The sequence below is a fragment of the Bacillus rossius genome, chromosome 1, assembly GCF_032445375.1.
Source record: "Bacillus rossius redtenbacheri isolate Brsri chromosome 1, Brsri_v3, whole genome shotgun sequence".
Lineage (NCBI taxonomy): Eukaryota > Metazoa > Arthropoda > Insecta > Phasmatodea > Bacillidae > Bacillus > Bacillus rossius.
In genome coordinates, this window is record NC_086330.1 from 38222209 (window position 1) to 38240967 (window position 18759).

General features: G+C 38.3%; 1 protein-coding gene across 1 annotated transcript in view; it reads right to left on the reverse strand.

Moving 5' to 3' along the window:
* The window catches only part of LOC134539874 (hemicentin-2-like), a 98339-nt gene that overhangs the window by 64334 nt on the left and 15246 nt on the right, over window positions 1-18759 (reverse strand). Inside the window, exon 5 of the mRNA XM_063382603.1 lies at window positions 11832-11964. Within this exon, the coding sequence (XP_063238673.1) occupies window positions 11832-11964 (133 nt within the window). The remainder of the gene's footprint in view (window positions 1-11831; window positions 11965-18759) is intronic.

Here is an 18759-nt window from a genome sequence, read left to right on the forward strand (position 1 = left end):
TCAATTTTGTTAAACTTTTAATGCTGTAAAGTTTTCCATTGTCTTTGTGATATTTTGTTTGCGCCATCCGCCACAGATGGCAGGACCGTGGTTGTTACATGTACGTTCCTTGATTTCCGTCTCGTTCAAGAAATTACTCCCACCGAATGCCGTATACCGATAGCTACAAATTGGGTTTCATGATCGTCAATTCACCACTGTCTGTCTGTTGGCAGCATCAATATGGAAAGGTTTTTAACGGAAGTGCGGATGGTTGCCAGACGACGCGACGGGTCATGTGAGTCCACCTTTAGACTGAAAACTTAATGAATATTAATAATTTTTATTTATGAAAAGTACGAGTTGAAAAGTGTGAGATAATAAAACAACGCTGAGATACGGTGGTGCTTTCTTGCATTTAGTTATTTTCTTACGAATGCTTTGGTATTTATTTAATAAAGAGTGTCCCAGTTTCAATGATATAATATAACAGTTTATTTTAGACTATTTACAAAAAATAATACATCAAATTAAAGGTAAACTAACCTAGTTTTTATTACAGTTGTTCAATATGTGTACCTTTAGTTGTACGTCATACATCCAACCTTAAGTCCAATTATTCCCACACTTTCGTTAACAAGTTCGGTTTAATGGAAGCAATAGCCTCTTCAATTCCGTGTCTTAACTATGGCATATCATTAGGTTGCGGCGGTACGTAGACACGATTTCAGGAGAATGTGGAGGCAAGCGAAAAAGAGCCCTGTCGTCTCGACCATTACGACTAATCCAACGGTCAGGGGCTTCGACGTTCAACTTCTCTCGTACAAAGGGATTTAAATGGGGAAGGGAGAGATTACCGATTATCTCTTGGCAAATTGCATAACATAAAACGCTTTACGCTCCGGAGTCACCGGTTTGTGTGGGTGGCGCTGCAAGCGAGAAAACAACAAAACAGTCCTTGCGCATGCGCTTACCTAAAACTGTTTGAAGTTATGCTCTTTAATTTTGTGACCTTGAAACAAAACTCTGCAACGCTTACAGTTGATACTACTCAAATTTATAGCTGTGACATTCTTTTGTGGATCTACTGTATAACATTCGAGTGCTAGCACATCATTAACTGCGGCACACTTGGACGTAGGGACCAGCGCGTCGCCGCAGTGGCACGGCAGTCGCAGTCGTCACCATTGTTATGTTGGCAGGACCTTAACCCTCTCTTCTCGACAGTATAACGTGAAAGTTGTCGAATCGTAGTATTGCTGGAAGCCAAATACGTATAGTTTATTTTATTTGGGGGTTTTTCTACGCTTTATTTTAATTGCCCGAGGGAGGGGGGTGGGCAGGAAAGAGTTAACCAGATCATCAAATGCATGAAACACGACACTTTTCAACATAAAATAAATTAACACTAAAATTAATCTAAAGAAAATACTCCCAAATCGCTAGTTAATAAACGTTTAGAAGTTTTTAACAATAAACTTCCTTTGAAATATATTATTTTTTTTAATTGACCTACTGATAAGTGGCAAATCGAAGCAGAAAACGTTATTTGTAAGAAAACTCAAAAGACAAATTTTACACTATTGCCTTCCTCAACTGTCTATAGTTTGAGCACTCGGTCGGATTTTTCTCTAACTTATCAATGGTGGTTTATATGATGGTTATTCATACATGCGGAAACACAAGTACTAGGTACACCGATTTATGTAAGTTATTTTGTGTTGGTATTATGTTTTAAAATCAGGACTTTTCGCAATAAAATTGGTACTTCTCATCCCGAAGGACAACAGAAAATAAAAAGATGAACCTGAAAATCATCCTAGCTTACAAGCAAAAATTAATTTTACAGTATTTACCTTCCTTATATTTAATCATACCACATCGGGAAACCGAACCCGAAAAATCGCACTCCGATGTCTGTGACATTGCTTGTTTATTGTATTGCTCTTTAAGCACAATGCTTTTGCATTTAAGTATGCGTGGTGTGATTCTGCTTCAAACTGACGGCGCTCAGAAGTAGTAACAGCAGTACTCATTACCCGACTGACACTTGCAAAATATTACATGATATTTGTTCACGAACACTTGCAGTTACCTTAAGTTGTTCACAAGCACTGTTGATAGAACAACAGTAACAGTAGGATACCTATACCGTTTTGAGAACCATCACATTTGTAAGAAGTTACATCACACCGACTATGTTTATATCACAACACCCAATGGGATTGCGGTTTGAGGAACCATTAATTTAAGGGTCGTGAGCATAAGGCGGGGACGTTAATACTCTTTATCAAATACTGGTTATCCAGTAACTCTTCTTGGCCAGTAATTGGCTTAACGCTGATGACGACCATTGCTTCAAAATAAATTAAATGCTCCTCCGCAAACGAGCAGCTTTGACAACTCATTCGACGATTACGGACTGAAAAAATGTACCGTAACAACGGCGTTAATGTTATCCCAGCAAAAAAAAACCTGCTTCCCTTAAACCCGTGAACTCCACGCGTCGTCGCTTTTATTATTCTGAATAGCCGGAACAAGCGGTCACGAACTCCACCCACAAATTACATTGCGCGCGTCTGACGAAAACTTTTTCGCAGGGGGGGGATGTAAATCCCTTTACGTTTTCGAACTCGTGAACGGAATAAAATCCCACATTCCCCCCCCCCCCCCCTGTAACCGCGCGAACGCTCCGCCGGCCGACCCACAATTCTTCGCGCCGCGCGAGCGAGAAGTGTTCCCTCGACCGTGCCTGCGAAGCCACGGCAACTCCTGGCGCGAGGGGTCGTTCCTCATCCGGCCCGTCACGCGCGCGAGCGTGTTTTGTTTTGTTTTGTTTTGTTTTGTTTGTTCGCGCGGCGCATTTGTTCGCCGGCGGTGGTGTGGCGCCGAGGCCTCATTTACATCCAGATAACACGCGGCCGCGAGAATGATGTTCCACGAACCTCGCCGTGCCACGCTGCGCCCTCCCAGAACGGTACCAACCTCACGGAGCAAAATAAAACTCGCGATTACAGTTCGAAACTGCAGGCACTTCAGAACTCGCTGCTATATTTCAAACTAGCACGACGATGTGTTTAGTAAATAAAGTATTGTAAGTAACTCTACTTAATAAAACTATTGACAGTGACGGACTGACAGACAACGCACAGCTTAAGCCGGTGGATCTGGATTTTTGAATTCGGAGAAAATATTCCTTGAGTACGTTGGGGGTGTACTAAAGAGGGATTTTTTTTTCAATTCCATCCCTAAAGAGGTGGTAAAGTTTGTATGGAGAAACATTAAAAAAAAGCTACAATGATGAAATTTTGTAAATATACTCTTCAAAAGAAATAAAACGACACATGTTTCATTATTATTTTTAAAATACGTCTTCTTAAAAGACGGGACCGGGGAGGGGATATTCGGAGGCTTTAAAGATCAGAATTTTTGGTCGAAAATCTCTATGACAACATTGTTGATGCAGTATTTGCCTCCGTTTAAATTATGCTCGGTCGTTAAATCTGCTCCCAAGGTGGGGGGGCTAGCCGGGAAACTACGGGTACTTCAGCTAGTTACAATAACAATCTTGAACAGCGATGGACGAGACGCTAAAGACGCGATGAGTGAGAAAAATGTCGCATTTTTATGGACACGAGGTTTGTGCCCGAGCGACAAACAGAAGTAAATGGAAATATACAAAATGTTTCTGGCTATTACATATACATCACGCATACGACGGTCACCAATGTTTACCAAGTTTTATTTAATCGAAACGTTTGAAAAAATATATGTTTGATCATAATTTTATCGTCGTTAACTCATTAAAAATATTTCACCTTCGAAACCTTAAAAAAAATTACCAATGCACAATTACACCAGAATAATCATCATTCAGAAAAAAATTCCGACACGCATTCTAGTAACGTCATGCCCGCAACGCGGTGGAAATAAAATCCATTCGAATCAACAGGTCTGTCGCGTCAGCAAATTTTGTCGCGCTGACGTCAAAGACGTTTCGAAAGTGATTGGGTAGGAAATAATTTTATTCGCGTCGTGACCGTGACGATATCGTGATCTCAGCATTAATCACACAAACACGAACTGGACATAAATTTAATGGGTGGCAGGGAATGCCCAAAACAATTAAGGAACATAGGTCCGGAAATGATACCATGCAAAATTACAGGCGCCGAGCAGAAGCGCGATCGCGCGTCCTCTCAGCCAATAGAGTAATGCCCTGAACCCGCCAAATTCAAATTTTCGCGGTACTCTTCGCACCTGTAATTTTTCACGGTATCATTTACACTTTAAAAAAAAATTGCCTTTTTCGGCATTCCGCTGCCACCCATTAAATTCATGCACTGCAGTTTGCGAACAAACTGTATATGCACCGATTTTTTTTCCTTAAAAGAGAATTAAATATCAAATTTTACAAAGTACTGAGGATCGGATCACAAGACTAATGTGTTACTTCAACACTGGACTGTACTGAACGGCGCCAATCATTAGTTCTCTGGCCGACATTACGAATAAAAGCACACGCAGTAATGAGCGACCAACGCTCAGAAGTCACATTATTCCTTCGTGAACGATCGCCTGGTTCCAGTGTGGCCACTCCAACAAACTTGCTGTGTTTGCGAGAGATTGCTCTATCGCCGTGTCGCTCGACAGTCTGGCTGAGGCCTGAAAATGACAAAGTAACTATGGCCGATACATACATAGACAGGTGTAGATAGGTAGTATGCAAGAGGGCGTGGAAGGAGTATAACAACATTTAACAGTGCATTTGAGAATATCCGTGGTGCGTTTAACCAACTTTATTGAAAAGCAGCTTGTTGCCACCTGCGTCTTCCGGAACATCTTATTAGTGTCCTAGATAATTACTAATGATCTGCTTGATATTGTTACTAAATTTTATTTTACAATTTTCTTGGTTTATGAGAACATGCTATCTCATTAAAATATTTATTTTCTTTGAGAAGAGACTTTGTCAAATACACCGAATCCAAATTCCAAGAAATTTGCCTTCAATATTTGCTCAGTGTCCTCTTAGAGGCCCAAAATATTGTATATTTTGACGGCACTTACGGTTAGTTTACGACTGATTACTTAAGAATTAATGATGCCATTAAATTATGACTGTAATACAAGTGTAATGGTTGCCGTAAACCACTTCACTCGTATACACACACTCATATTTTTAGGACAGGACTTATCTTTACTGTACTAGGTCCTCACACGCCATTTTTTTTTAAATTTATTTTTATTTCTGTTATTTGATGGTTTTTCCTGTAAATGTATCACGATAGCTCTAGTTAATTTCATGTTTCATCTCAACTTACTGTTAAGAGCGTACTAGAGCCTGGGCCCGAGGCAGACGTCAGCCGTGCCATTAGCTCCGGGAGTGGAACGTGGTGAAGCGCGGCGCATTACTTCCCGGAATAGCTTCCCGGCCTCGCTACCCCCGCTACCCGATACCCTGCTTCCCCCGCTTCCTGCTTCCTGCTTCGCCTTGTCGTCGATCTCTCCGTCCATCTCCTCCCGGAGGTCGCCGCGCGGAGTGGCGTGACTAGCACGTCATTGTTCTGGGAACTTCGGGTGTCAAGTCGTTCCTGAAGACACGGGCCGAGGGGTATAAAAGTGGCGACGCCAGCCTCCAAGACTAAGGAGTGGAGAGTGAAGTGAAGAGGGTGAGTGACCCCTTGACTAGCGATAACCGGACGACAAGAGACGGACTTACTGTGCGGCGACTGGTGTACCGGGGACTGTGTGTCGAGTCGTGCGGGGCGGGACAGCGTGGCTGGACCGCGGTGCGTGGTGAGAGGCGAGCGGAAGGTAGAACCGCTGTCGAGCCGAGCTACGGTGAACTGCGGACTGGGCGAAGGAGTGGTTAATTTGTGGACATATATTTTAAATGTTGCAATACAATAAACAGTGTGACTATTAGTAATAAATAAAACTGTATTTGATTAATGGGGATATCCTTTCTGAACCTTTTTCCCTACTTGTAACACAATGTAGTGGTAAAAGTTCCCCAAGTGCCTATAATTATGATCATTTGCGCGACCTTGTACAGTTTGATAGTAACGTTTGGTAAGTATTTGTTAAGACAATGTGTGACCGAAACAAAAATTGAAGAGAGCTAACGGAAAATAAATCACAGAATAAATCCCTTATATTGATAGCAATGACTAGAAAATGAAATAACCAACACGGAGTCTGTGAGCACCCAATCGTAAACTAGCCTTTCACACATGGCTCAGCGCGCATCAAGCACCGCGGTGAGTGATCGTATCATAACTGACTTGCAACGGTAAGTCGCATCCGACCGTTTACCATCCGTCTGTCAATCAGAAGGCCGGAAAATTCCCGCCGTACGTCCTTCATATTCTTCCCAAGCTTTCGATGGACGGACGGATGAAATTTATCCTGAAAAATGTTAGCAAGGTATTACCGGCGCCCTTTACTATCTTAAATTATTATTAAAAATTATTTAGAGGCTTAATTGAATGTTTACTTTCGTTAAAAAAAATTCAAAGTCTTATGTTTGATAAAATAATTGACTGAGACGTATAAGTGTAATTAATTACACAGAAAAACTAAAAAAAAAAATAGATGAATGATTTACAAGTGCTTGACTTTTATGATTGTCAGTATATCCTACCTACGCAAGTCACATTTTCACAGATATTTGAACCTCCTCGTCTGTTGGCAGCATTGAAACGGACGTGCGGGTGGGTGTGAATTGCTCGGCTTTGTTGACGGACGGACGAGACGGGTCATGGCGAGTCGACCGCATACGTCACGTGATCGCGACAATATTTCAGGTTACTTTTTCGGGAGCTCTCACCCCCTTCACGAACTGGACAGGTATTTGGTTCGCTCGCTCCGAAAGGACGCCAACAGGACGCCGAAAGGATGCCGGAGGCCGGCGGGGCGGAAGGCCCGCGGCGCACGTCGGGGAGCCCGCTCACTCCCAGCCAATCAACGTAATTAGCTCCTGATTCCGCCTCTGTTTCCGTTCCCCACGTTAATTAATTTCATCAGAACCCGCATGCGCTGGAATGTTTGCGCAGCTCGCTAGACCTTAATATCCTTTTCTTTTATAATTTAATATCTTTTCAGAATTCATATCACATGGTATGTCTCATATGGTATAATCATGGTAATTCTAATGCATAATATTTATATCATTAGCGAGAAACTGGTCCCGCGTGTATGTATATTATTACTAAATTTCCTTTTTTCTTTACATAATTTACACAAATACACTATATTTTACAGGAAATATAACAGCCACAAAAATTAGTTAGTATGTGAGTGCTACTTGGCAATTTAATATCACTATACGAAAAAAAATCACAAACACATTCTAATATAGCAAGGACATTACCGTATACATTATTACATATCTTAGATTTTTCTATGATTCTATTGGCATTCTATGTGATTCTATTATGAGGTTTCTTACAGTTTCAAATGAATGCTGATTTAATTTTACTTCAAAAATAATAAATGATTCCCCGCGTTCTCTATAATGATTAAACTTCTCAACGATTGTATATAGTGACAATGGGAACGTGTTTGGAATTAGAAACCCTGTCTATATCTGGAATTATTGATTTGACACATTCTTAAAACACCAAACTATGGTCCTGACTGACCACCAAATTAATGTAATAAAAACAAACGTGGAACATTTTATTATTCTGAATCATTGCAACTTCAGCTGTTGTTGCTAAATTATTTCATTCGCAAGATGGTTGAAGTCTTTCAAAGCAATCATCCCCAAGACAACAGTCATTTACATCAGGAAAAAGAAAAACATGTGTGAATATTTTACGATGGGACGAGCTGTTTGCAGGTTGGGGTGCCGATGTTCACACCATCCTTTAATGAGCCTTGTTTGGCATTAAGAGGATCGTTTCACCAGGGGAAGATGTATATTTTGCGAAAGGAGTCACGGTGGTAAGTCACTACGCTTGCGCAAAGGTGCAAATAAGTAGGTTAGTAACCTAAATTTTTTTGAATTAATATGTTTTTGCTTATGATAATAAATTTATTTAAAATATAACTATGATTGTTTGTTTCAAAAATGTTTTATCAATTATGTAAGTGTTTTTAATTGCCTTTTTTTAGAAACTTAAAAGCAAATAGACATATGTTATTTCATTTCAAGCAATAAGTGAGAACATGACGTCGCATTGTAAACAATTTTGAATTAGCCGTTAATCGTACGTCGAATATCGTAAAACTCTTCATTTTAGTGTCTCATTCGCAAATGAAAAAAAAAAAAATATTTTCCGAAATTCTAGAAAGCTGAGTTTTTCAGGGGTTTGGAAAACTGCGCCACCTCCTCCTATGTATCGTTCGTGATGCTTTCTTTTATTACAAATATTTATGAACAACATACGTATTTCATAAAACTTGAATGTAGAAAGAAAGCTGCTTGCATAACCGAATTCTGGGAACAAATTAAACGAATTTGTTGTGAGCGATTACAACTTTATCAGTCAGAAAAAGTTTTTTATGAATATTTACTAGTCTTTCAGCACATGTCAGATAACTTGTGGAATATATCTAGCGCAAAAAACACCACCAAAAAACATTCTGAATTCTTGTACAGTGGAAACACCAGTGGGAATTGCAATAAAACAAAAAATAATATTGACCCGAAAATGTAATAAACAAATCCGGAATGAGAATTGAACCCTCGGGGGGTTGTATCCAAAATTATTTTGCTTCTATAATTTCGATCTTTTGCTAGTTTGCACCGGGCGCCGAAGATTTGAAGACATGCAGGCGCTTCATCGGTGGCGGGTCGGCGTACTCATTTCCCCTTCTCCCTCACCCTCTTCCTTTAAGACTCTGCATTTAGCCCGCCCCTCCCCTGGTTTCCTCCGAGTCTGCGCATGCGCGGCCGGTGCGCCTGTACCGGGTCAATGTCCTTGGCCTCGCGCACGCTGTAACTGCCCCGGACGGCTGATGATGGATCGGCGCCGGCGCTGCCTCATCATAGTGTCGGTTTAATAGGTGTCCAGGTCATACAGGCGAGTCGTGGCAGAACTCTGTTCATAGTGTGTTGGTTTCGTCCGGTCCGTGGTAGCCATACAACGTAATGTAACTTCTTTAGCATTCAGCAACCTCTTGCCTAAATTACCTTGTTTCGGCCAGCCACCTGCAAAATTTAGTTTGGCCTACCTGTTAGTTTGAGTTTTTCCTAAGGTCAGATTTTATACGTCGGTAATTTTTTTTTTTTTTGCCACGATTAGCCAAAACACATCATCCTGAGAGACACTTAAATTTTAAAATGAAGGTTTTATTCTTTTTCGTTTCAAGGGATGAAGTTTTGATTGCTTACACTTTTTCGAATGAGAATAATTCTTTTTTGGACTGTGAATTTCGCTATTAAAATGTTTCGCAGGGATTTAGCGCGCCGCTTTTCTGGTATTGCCCTAGGCAGCATGCATGCTGCCGTATATCCTTAAAGAGTTAATCGCTTATTTATTTTTTTTGTTCTTCATTGAATGCTTTTTTAAGGTATGTTTTTAACTGATGAATTAAACACGCATGCAAATATGTAGAAAGGTAGAAAGTAATGTCACGAATGTCGTGAAAGCCTACGGACTACTGTGTTCTAGGAACGTTCAATTTTGTTAAGTGAGTTTTGGTGGTAATGTTGAAACAGTTTCAATTTTGTTAGTTCCCTGTTTATTTTTTTGTTTATCATGTTTACCCTTGCTCTCCTCCTCTGCTCCCTGTTAAATCTCATAGGGTCACTCGCTCTTGTGTTTTAACTCGTTCCTGTTGTTCTATTGGCAGGACTTGTAACCTATCGGGATCCCTGTTGTGTAACTATTTCAACTGTTTATAGGTTCTTTGATAAAATTAATAAGAGTTAATTTAGTGGTTTAGAGAAGCTTTAGAGTCTAATGTATATTTCAACTCTAGAATGAACTGAGTTCGTAATACGTGTGAAATGCCATTTGTACCCAAAAAATAAACGAGTCTTTTGTCAAAGTCTACATACAAACGATTAATTTAAAACTGAAAACCGCATTTCCTCAATCATTAAAGTCACGTTATACCTTAAGTTTTGCAAAAATCATTAATTTTTATTTAATTGATGAAACTACTTACAAGAAACCCACCATATTTATTATATGAATTAATTGAAAGTCATGAGTAAAAACACGAGATTTAGGAAGTAAAATTATCGAGTAAATACCTCCTTAATACCACCGAGGAACATTCGGCCGAGAAAATAATGGCTGGAAGACCGGGTGCTTTGGCATTTCAGAGGAGGGACGCAGTATAATTATGAGGTGCTTTCGTAACTTGAAAACACAATTCTCAGAAACACATAACTTTATAACAAACAAGTTGGAATTCTTTTAAAGAAATATGTTCTAATATGTGATAGTTATAAGTTGTGTGTTTATAATAAGTATTAGTTCTAAGTTGCATGATTATCAGTTATGACGTTTCTAAGTTTTGTGGTTTGGTGTTATGTGTATCTAAGTCATGCATTTCTGATTTATTAGTTCCTTAGTTACTAGTTTCTAAGTTATTAATTCCTTAGTTGTGTATTTCTTACCTATAACAGATATAGGTTGTGTTTTTTTACTCTAAAATATTACTAATTTATGTGTTTTAAAGTTATAATAGTTCTAAATCACGTTATGACGTTTTCAAGTTCCGTGGTTCGACAATGTTTATTAGTTACGTGTTTATAAGTACCCAAAGTTCTAATTTGTATGTTTTTAAGTTATGACAGTTCTAAGTTGTGTTTTACTGAGTCATGATGTTTCTGATTAATTATTTCGGCATTGTGCGTTTCTAAGCTACTAGTTTCTAAGTGATTACATTTATAAGTTGAGTGTTTTTTTAGTTATGTCATGTGTATATAAGGGCGTGGTTACACGTAACGCCAAACTTCTCCAGGTGTTTAAGTAAACATGTTTTCAAACGCGAAAGTGTACGGTCACACGGCAGTTGGTACAAAAGGTGTTCAACTCCAAAACCGATTGTCAGCTACCATCGAATGAATGTGTTGGGTGTCCTTTTTATTTTTTATCTAGAAAAACCTAAGTTTTTTTTTTCAGTTGGTTTTACGGTAATGTAAGCAGAGATGGAAAAATCAATCTGCATTGTATCTATTTAGTCATGTTAGTCACTTCACAAGGCAGAAACACGTGACTAAACAGATGAGACAAAGAAAAAAAAAGGCTTATAAACAAAATTATTCGTGTCAGACATCATTAGCAGCAACAGAAAAAAAAAATGTTGCAGTCGGTAAAATGTTACACGAACTTGTGCCAGGAGCATTCTCCATCTTGCGTTTTTGAAGTGAAACTTCTAATGCGACTTCCACACAATGGTTGCGTTAAACGTTTAACGCTACCATGGAGGGGGGTATGAAAGCACTGTTGCGTTAAACGTTCAACGCTCCTGGGGAGGGGGAATAGAAAGAGACAGAGCGAGAGTGAATGCGTGGCACTCGAACGCATGCCCGTAGTATACCTGTTACAGGCCAGTTATCATAATCCCGTTGTAAATGTTATAGATTTGGATGTTCCTCCACTCGAAAAATGATAATTAAAAGATGCGATCGATTGTGAATCGTAAGCAATGTCAATAAAGTTTGTCTTTAAAGAAACAATATTATTTCAATAAAAATCAATTTCTACCCCTTCCTATTTTCATTTCCACATTACGAAGTTTCACTTCTTCCGCGCGGAGGGACTCCACGAAATATTTTTTTTTTCTCTCTCGCAAAGGACTGTCTACACTCCCAACACTGAGGCCTGGGTGGAAGAGATGTCGTCCTGCTCAGGTGCAAACAGGAATGGCAGTGGACGTGGACTCACGTGTAGAGCGGCTTGCCCGCGGAGTCCCGGAACCACAGCACCATGTAGACGCGGTCGTCCCTCGTGGACGGCTCGATGTCGCAGGGCAGCGCCGCCGGCCGTCCCAACAGCGCCTCCACCGCGACCACGCCCGCTGCCGACAGACAACACCGGCCGCCGCTCAGGGGCAACTCCCTGTCCGTCACGGCCCATCACTAGAGACCTGAACCATTCGCGGATTCATTTCGTGGAATGCTACAGCTCAAATAATTATACCTTAGTGCTGCTGCTTCTGCCATTGGTTTCACCGTTAATCTGGAGTAATAAGAACCAATTAGAGACCCTCACTCATAGAAGTGTTGAATCACAGGCCACCCGGTCGAGACGACTCAACAAGTCAGCAGCCAATGAACAGTTGGCATTTTCCCGAGTGTGTAGAGGATAGTGGAGTCTATCCTGGAGGTCATTGCACCCGCGAATTTTTCCGGTCTCTACCCATCACCTACTCAACAACGTTCGCAGGCTTTCGCGGCCACTGTCTGAAGTAGCTCGGCTTCTGGGTTCAGTAGAGGTAACTGCTCCCTGACGATGGCGACGGCAATGTCGACCGAAACGCCGGTGAATTATATTCGCCAAGGACGCTGCTACAGCCCAGAAGCTAAGCTACTTCATCCCTATTTAGACTGCAAATGCCAAATTGAGTTTGTCTGTCCGTCCTTATTCCATGCAGCAACGGAGCAACGGATCGTCATGATATTTGCATATATATATAGGCTATATATATAGTTTATGGCCTGGAGAGTGAGTGACATAGACTACATATAATTATGAAATTCCAATCCTAAGTGTGTGTGAAAAAATCGGTTGTCTGTAAAGTCGGTTTACGGACGATAGTTTAACGTGACAACGTCATAACAAAACATTGATGAAATGATTGCATATTTTTATGAATAAAATTAAATCATTTTTATTGAATTACCACTAATTTGTATGGATACAAAGAAGGAGTGAAATAAATTCTACAATATTAATTGATAATTTACTTTTATTTGCACTCATTAATTCAAATATGTTTATTACTTTAACGAAGAAATTATTTTAACTATAACTTTTATACATGTTTGCTATTTAACTTCAAGATCGTCGAGAATGTTTTACGCTTTTTCGCAATTACACATTTAACGACGAAGTTTGTTCGTCGTGAAATTAAACGTAGAATTTAATAACAATGCCCTTGCAGTTAATAAAATAAGTATTAGTAAGTTTAAGAAAGAATTTCGGCTTTAATCTCAAACCCAGACGCTCGTGGTGCGCTGGGGCCGAAATTAAAATTCGTCGAGAATATTTTACGTTTTTATGTCTTCCAGTGCTCAAAATTATATGCAATTGTGGCCCCGGGCACGAAATTTTATTTATAATTCATTAATAATAACACCTCTCGCGATAAACAAAGGAAAATATGTATTAACGAGTGCCTGGTTGTCGCGGAAGCGGATATTTAGCGCGATTCATTCGGTTCGCGTCCGTCACCATAGATGACAGCACCGTATGGGAATAATATTATTTCGTTTTTATAATACGATTTTATAACAAATACGCATCCCAAATACACCAAACTTATTTATAATGTGTTACAATATTTTTTAAAACATTGTGCAAAAGATCCCGTATGTAATTTGAATTATTATGTGTAACTGTAAAACACCATTATTCGTACAAAAACGTATTTGAAAATTCAACATTACTTTTAAATAACTGTACCGATTGTGCTGAAAATCGGTGGACATTCGTTAAATTACATAATATCAATAATTCAAACGACGAAAACATGATTGAAAAGTCAAATCGATGGTTGTTCCAATCGAGTGGAAGAGAGATGCGGCGCAAGCGTATAATTAGCGTAACGGGACACATCGTAGTGGGACAATGTGCGTTATGGGACTCTTTTTCATGCGTGCAGCCGGCGTTCATCGATTTATTAGACGTTGTCACGTCAAAAGGGGCCATCTAAAAAAATATATTCCAAATTAAAGCAACGACAGTTAGTTCTGACTAAATAACTGCGTCCAAAGAAAAAAAATGGATCCTCGCTGTGGCAGATAAACTGAATTGTAGTAAAAATATGCTTGAATATAACTTTTAAAATTGCATTTCGCTGTAAACAGGGTAAACGTTAGGTGGAAGCAAAGTATATCTGAAGTAGATTAAGATTGAGAGTTTTTTGTGTGTGATTAAAATTGATTTTTGAAAATTTGTGTTAAAAATTCGCGAACCGAAAATTTACGAAAAACGTGTATTATTAGTAACCAGTACTCTTTGCGAAGCAACATTGAACAATTTTTGATGTCTAACGTCTTAGCTCTCGGTATACGGCATTTGGTAAGAGTGATTTCGTGAATGGAACGGAAGTCGCATGGGACGGAAATGCGAAACCACAGTGCTGACATCTGTGATGGAAGGCGCAAACCAAAGTTCATAGAGACAAAATGAAAGATTGGCAGTAATTTAATAAAATTCCTTGTCGAAAATCAGGTCGAACGACGGGGTTTCGTATTATTTTCAAGTCCTTTTCGCTTTTAACGGAGTCATTTAATTTAATAGTTTGACATTTCGTCTTCAAAAGGAATGATTTGATAATTGACGTAGCTGTTCCAGCAGCGAATTGTAAAGGCGGTTGTGGAAAATACGCGCGATTCTCGTCCATAAATTAAGTTGAAAACAAAATTTACGTATATTTATCAGGCTCGGCATTATTTTAAATAATTCTACGTTAAAATTCCTGTACGATTTTCTTATTATAAGTGAATTTGTAACATGAATACACATGAATTCGCTCATTACCGAGGTTAGATGTTTATACATCACTGGCGATTACTAAAGTACTGGATGAATGTTCTTTTTCTCTCTCCTGCGTATTTCTTCCACAGTTGCTGATCTGTGCGCTTTAGAGAAGGAATCCAGAGATGCTCGTCATGTGTCTCGTCAGACACGGAGGGGAAGCCGGGAGAAAGGCGCGAGGCGAGTAACGTGATAAAGACTGGATAAGAACGAGAGAGAGAGAGAGAGAGGGAGAGAGGGAGAGAGGGAGAGAGAGAGAGGGAGAGAGGGAGAGAGGGAGAGAGAGAGAGGGAGAGAGAGAGGTGCCGGAAGAAATCCTCACATCTGGAGAGGGCGGCGCGCAATGAATACTTTACGAAAATCGTGCGTGCAGAGGAGGGAGGAATTCGTAATTCGAGACGCAGGCAGCTTCGGAGGAACCAAGGAAGGCGAGGGCGTATTCGTGTGATTACGGCGGGTAGGTATATCCGTTCACAATCAAATTAACTGTTTTATTACGTCATCTTTCAATAGGAATTACTTCTTTAAATGTATTGCCCACGGATCTGTTAGTCTACTGGAGTGGGTGTCTGACTGAAGTTGAAGTCAACTGGTCTCAACCGGGTCGCAAAACATATCGTAGCTGTATAAAGGCTAATCTACTTAAAATAACTCTAACACTTACTATCTGACAGAGAACGCACAGCTTTAACTGGTGGGTCTATAGAAGCATGAAATGTTGTAAATGATTTCTAATATAACGTCGGTGAGTACTAAGAAGGATTTTTTAAAATTCTTCCTTAAGGAGATTAAAAATAAGGGATGAATACTGCATGGACATTTGTCATCTATTAAGTTCGATATTTGTAAATTAATGATAAGGCTCCTGTTTATAAATACAAGTCACTTGAATAAGCTTTTTTCTAGTGATTTATCAAAATTGAGGATCAAAAACTTTCCCATCGGGCACATGGGTATCCTACTAATATTATAAACGCGAATGTTTGTAAGTATGGATGGATGTTTGTTACTCTTTCGCGTAAAACTACTGAATGGATTTGAATGAAATTTGGCCTACAGCTAGCTTATAACCTGGATTAACACATATACCCCATATTAATATGAAATTCCATCCCTAAGGGAGTGAAAAAGTGATAATTTCATTTTATAACAGAAAAAATCATGGGTCATTGACATACAAATAGTGAGTGAGTGTCATTTCTCTATGTCTGACACACGATCATACACTAAGTAAGGTCTGGCAAATTAATATTTTTCTCCTTGGTGAGACCAGTCCGCTTAGTGGAGCTCGCAGCGGCTAGCAAAGTAAAGGCGCTAATAACAGTTTTGTTCTTAACTTTGTCAATAGATAGAGTTGCCTTGAATTTTAAACGCACCATCGTTTGATGCGTTTGTCATGTCTTTAATTTTCGTTTGTTTGTACCGTATGCGTTCCTATACCATTCATCCGAATGCGATGAAATTTTTGTGAGTTGTTAGCGCATGCCCATGAAGGTTACTGAGACGGTATAACTATTTTTCAATAGTTGGAGCACGAATCGTGTCAAAAATGTGTTTATTTCATTTTATATAGCGGCACTTCGTCTGTTTTTGTTGTATAAGTGCGCACGCATGACACAATTTATTTAAATATAGGTAAAAGAGAGACAGAGAAAGAGTGATATATATATATATATATATATATATATATATATATATAGTGAGATAGAGACGGAGAGATAAGTTGAGATAGAGCGAGGTATAGAGAATGAAATGGGTTAGATAAAGATATATACCTATAGATGTATAGAGCTATATAGAGACTTATATATAGAAGATTTAGATATAGTGGGAAGTATATGTATATGTAGATATAAAGAGATAAATAGAGATAGAGAGATACATAGATGTATATAGATGTAGATAGAGATAAATATATATAGAGAGATGGATAGATGCTTTGTATATGTGGAACTACTTCAAACATATTATAAAACAAAACTGAATGAGGCATTGCAATGCAGGCCGAGCATTAGCTAGACAATGGAATCTTTTTAATATTAGTAATCGCTTATTTTTCAGCTTTTTTCTATATTGCTTTATAAAGTCTAAATTACATACAGACCAGGTAAATAACTATAACCTGTCAGAACAACGTCTGTCGGGATCTGAAAGTGATATAAATTAATTTTCACACTTGACATTCAAATTAAGAAGACAATTACTAACTACACCCTGTGTTCAGCCCGGGCAACGCCGGGTATTGCAGCTAGTATGCTATAAATTTGTTTAATAGATTTGAAATAACTCGCTTAGAAGAATTGTAAAGATACCATCATGAAGTGAATATTGCTAAACAAATATAATATCAACACAAGAAATTAGCGTTAAATTTCATTATAGCAAAAATTGTTTTGCTATGCAGATAAGAAAAAACGGAGCGGGGAGAGGGAGAGGGATCATTATATTTTGACTACAAGTATTAACATGATTGTACACACTAACTCCCTTACTTGCTACCTCCATGGTTTTTCCATTAATGTTAAGTGAACTGTATACAAAGTCCTTCAAACAAACTTATATTATTGTTTTCAAACATAAGCATTGTTCTAACAATCAACAAGCTATCTCTAAAATGTTTTCATTCAAATATGTATTATGGTTTAACGCACATGGAAGAGCAATTTTTAGAGTTTATTGGCCTCTTGTTCAAGTTTATATTTTATTCGAGAAAGTAGCTTTTCATGTCCTACCACCCGGAAAGTGTGTGGATTATTACCGGTAATCTTCGTTACTTCATAGTGTTAACGTATGAGAGAAGCTTTGAATCTAAATTCGTATTTATTTTAAGATGATTTTGCCATTACAGGACAATGGAAAACTGAAATTTCTAACTTTATGGAAAAAAAAAATTCTTGCTAGACGGTGATAATGTTGAATTATATAATTTCAGTTAGTATAGAGCATATTTTATGGCAAATTTCACACCACGTTGATAGTAGTTAGGCTTGCTTTGTAAATTATGCGTGAAACACAAGAACCCAATACGAAACTGAAATAAAAAATCAAGGTAAGTTCTAAAAATAAACGGATGTTGCATGACTTCATTAACCCTATAATATGAAATGGTTAAGTGGCAGAAAAGTATGCTTTATTGCAACAGTGAAAGTTTATAGCAAATAAGTAAAATTCTTAATAAATTGTTTAAACAACTATTCGTCTTCATTGTTCAAAAGCTTAAAGTTAGAAACCGTGATACAAAAGATGAAAAACCTAATGTACTTTTTAAAACCTTTTTTTCGAAATTCTTCTCTCCAATAAAGACGGCGGAAAAGCGAGTAGTTAAAAAGTTGGCAAATTTTTTGCTTTGCAAACTTGAATTTTGCTTAGTTTATTGTGCGTCAAACATTTTCGAAAGTATAATTCGGAAAGTTTTTTTTTTGAACTGAGAAATGAGCTATTTAACAATGGTGTATGTATAATATAAGATTGTAACATTTTCTCAGGCCGAATACATGAGAGCGAATATTATTTTTGGATATTAACGAAAATAAATTATATAAATGATTTATTTATTTATTTTTTTAGCTGAAAAGGGTAAAGATGAATGATGAAACCTGACTGCTTGATTTCAGTGGTAGAGGGGGATCACCTGATGTTCTCAAAGGGTGGTTTTTCTACGATGGTTTCATGTTGCCTTCTGCAGACTGGTGTGGAAAGGACGACCCAGTCCAGAATGAGAAAGAAAATTGTTCACAAGGAAAAAATCCCTGACTCCACACACTAAAAAAATATTACTTATAAAATTTTAAACTTTTAAATAAAATTCTTAAATTATAACTATAAAACTCGATGCCATTATTTGCAAACAGCATGTGCACTGAATTGAGTTCAAACCTTTTTATTCATGTTAGTTAATTATGCTTTCTTAAAAATAGCAGAAAATATAAGGAAAAAAAATTACAAGTAATATAATTACATTTTTAGTTTTATCATTAAGTTTGAATATCATATTAATTTATATCGTAGGATTTCGTGGCTAGGAGGATCTTCACTACCTAGCGTAAAAGAAGATTTAGAAGATATCAAATATAACAGTAATAGCGCAGCACTTGTAATTGTTTCCAACCAC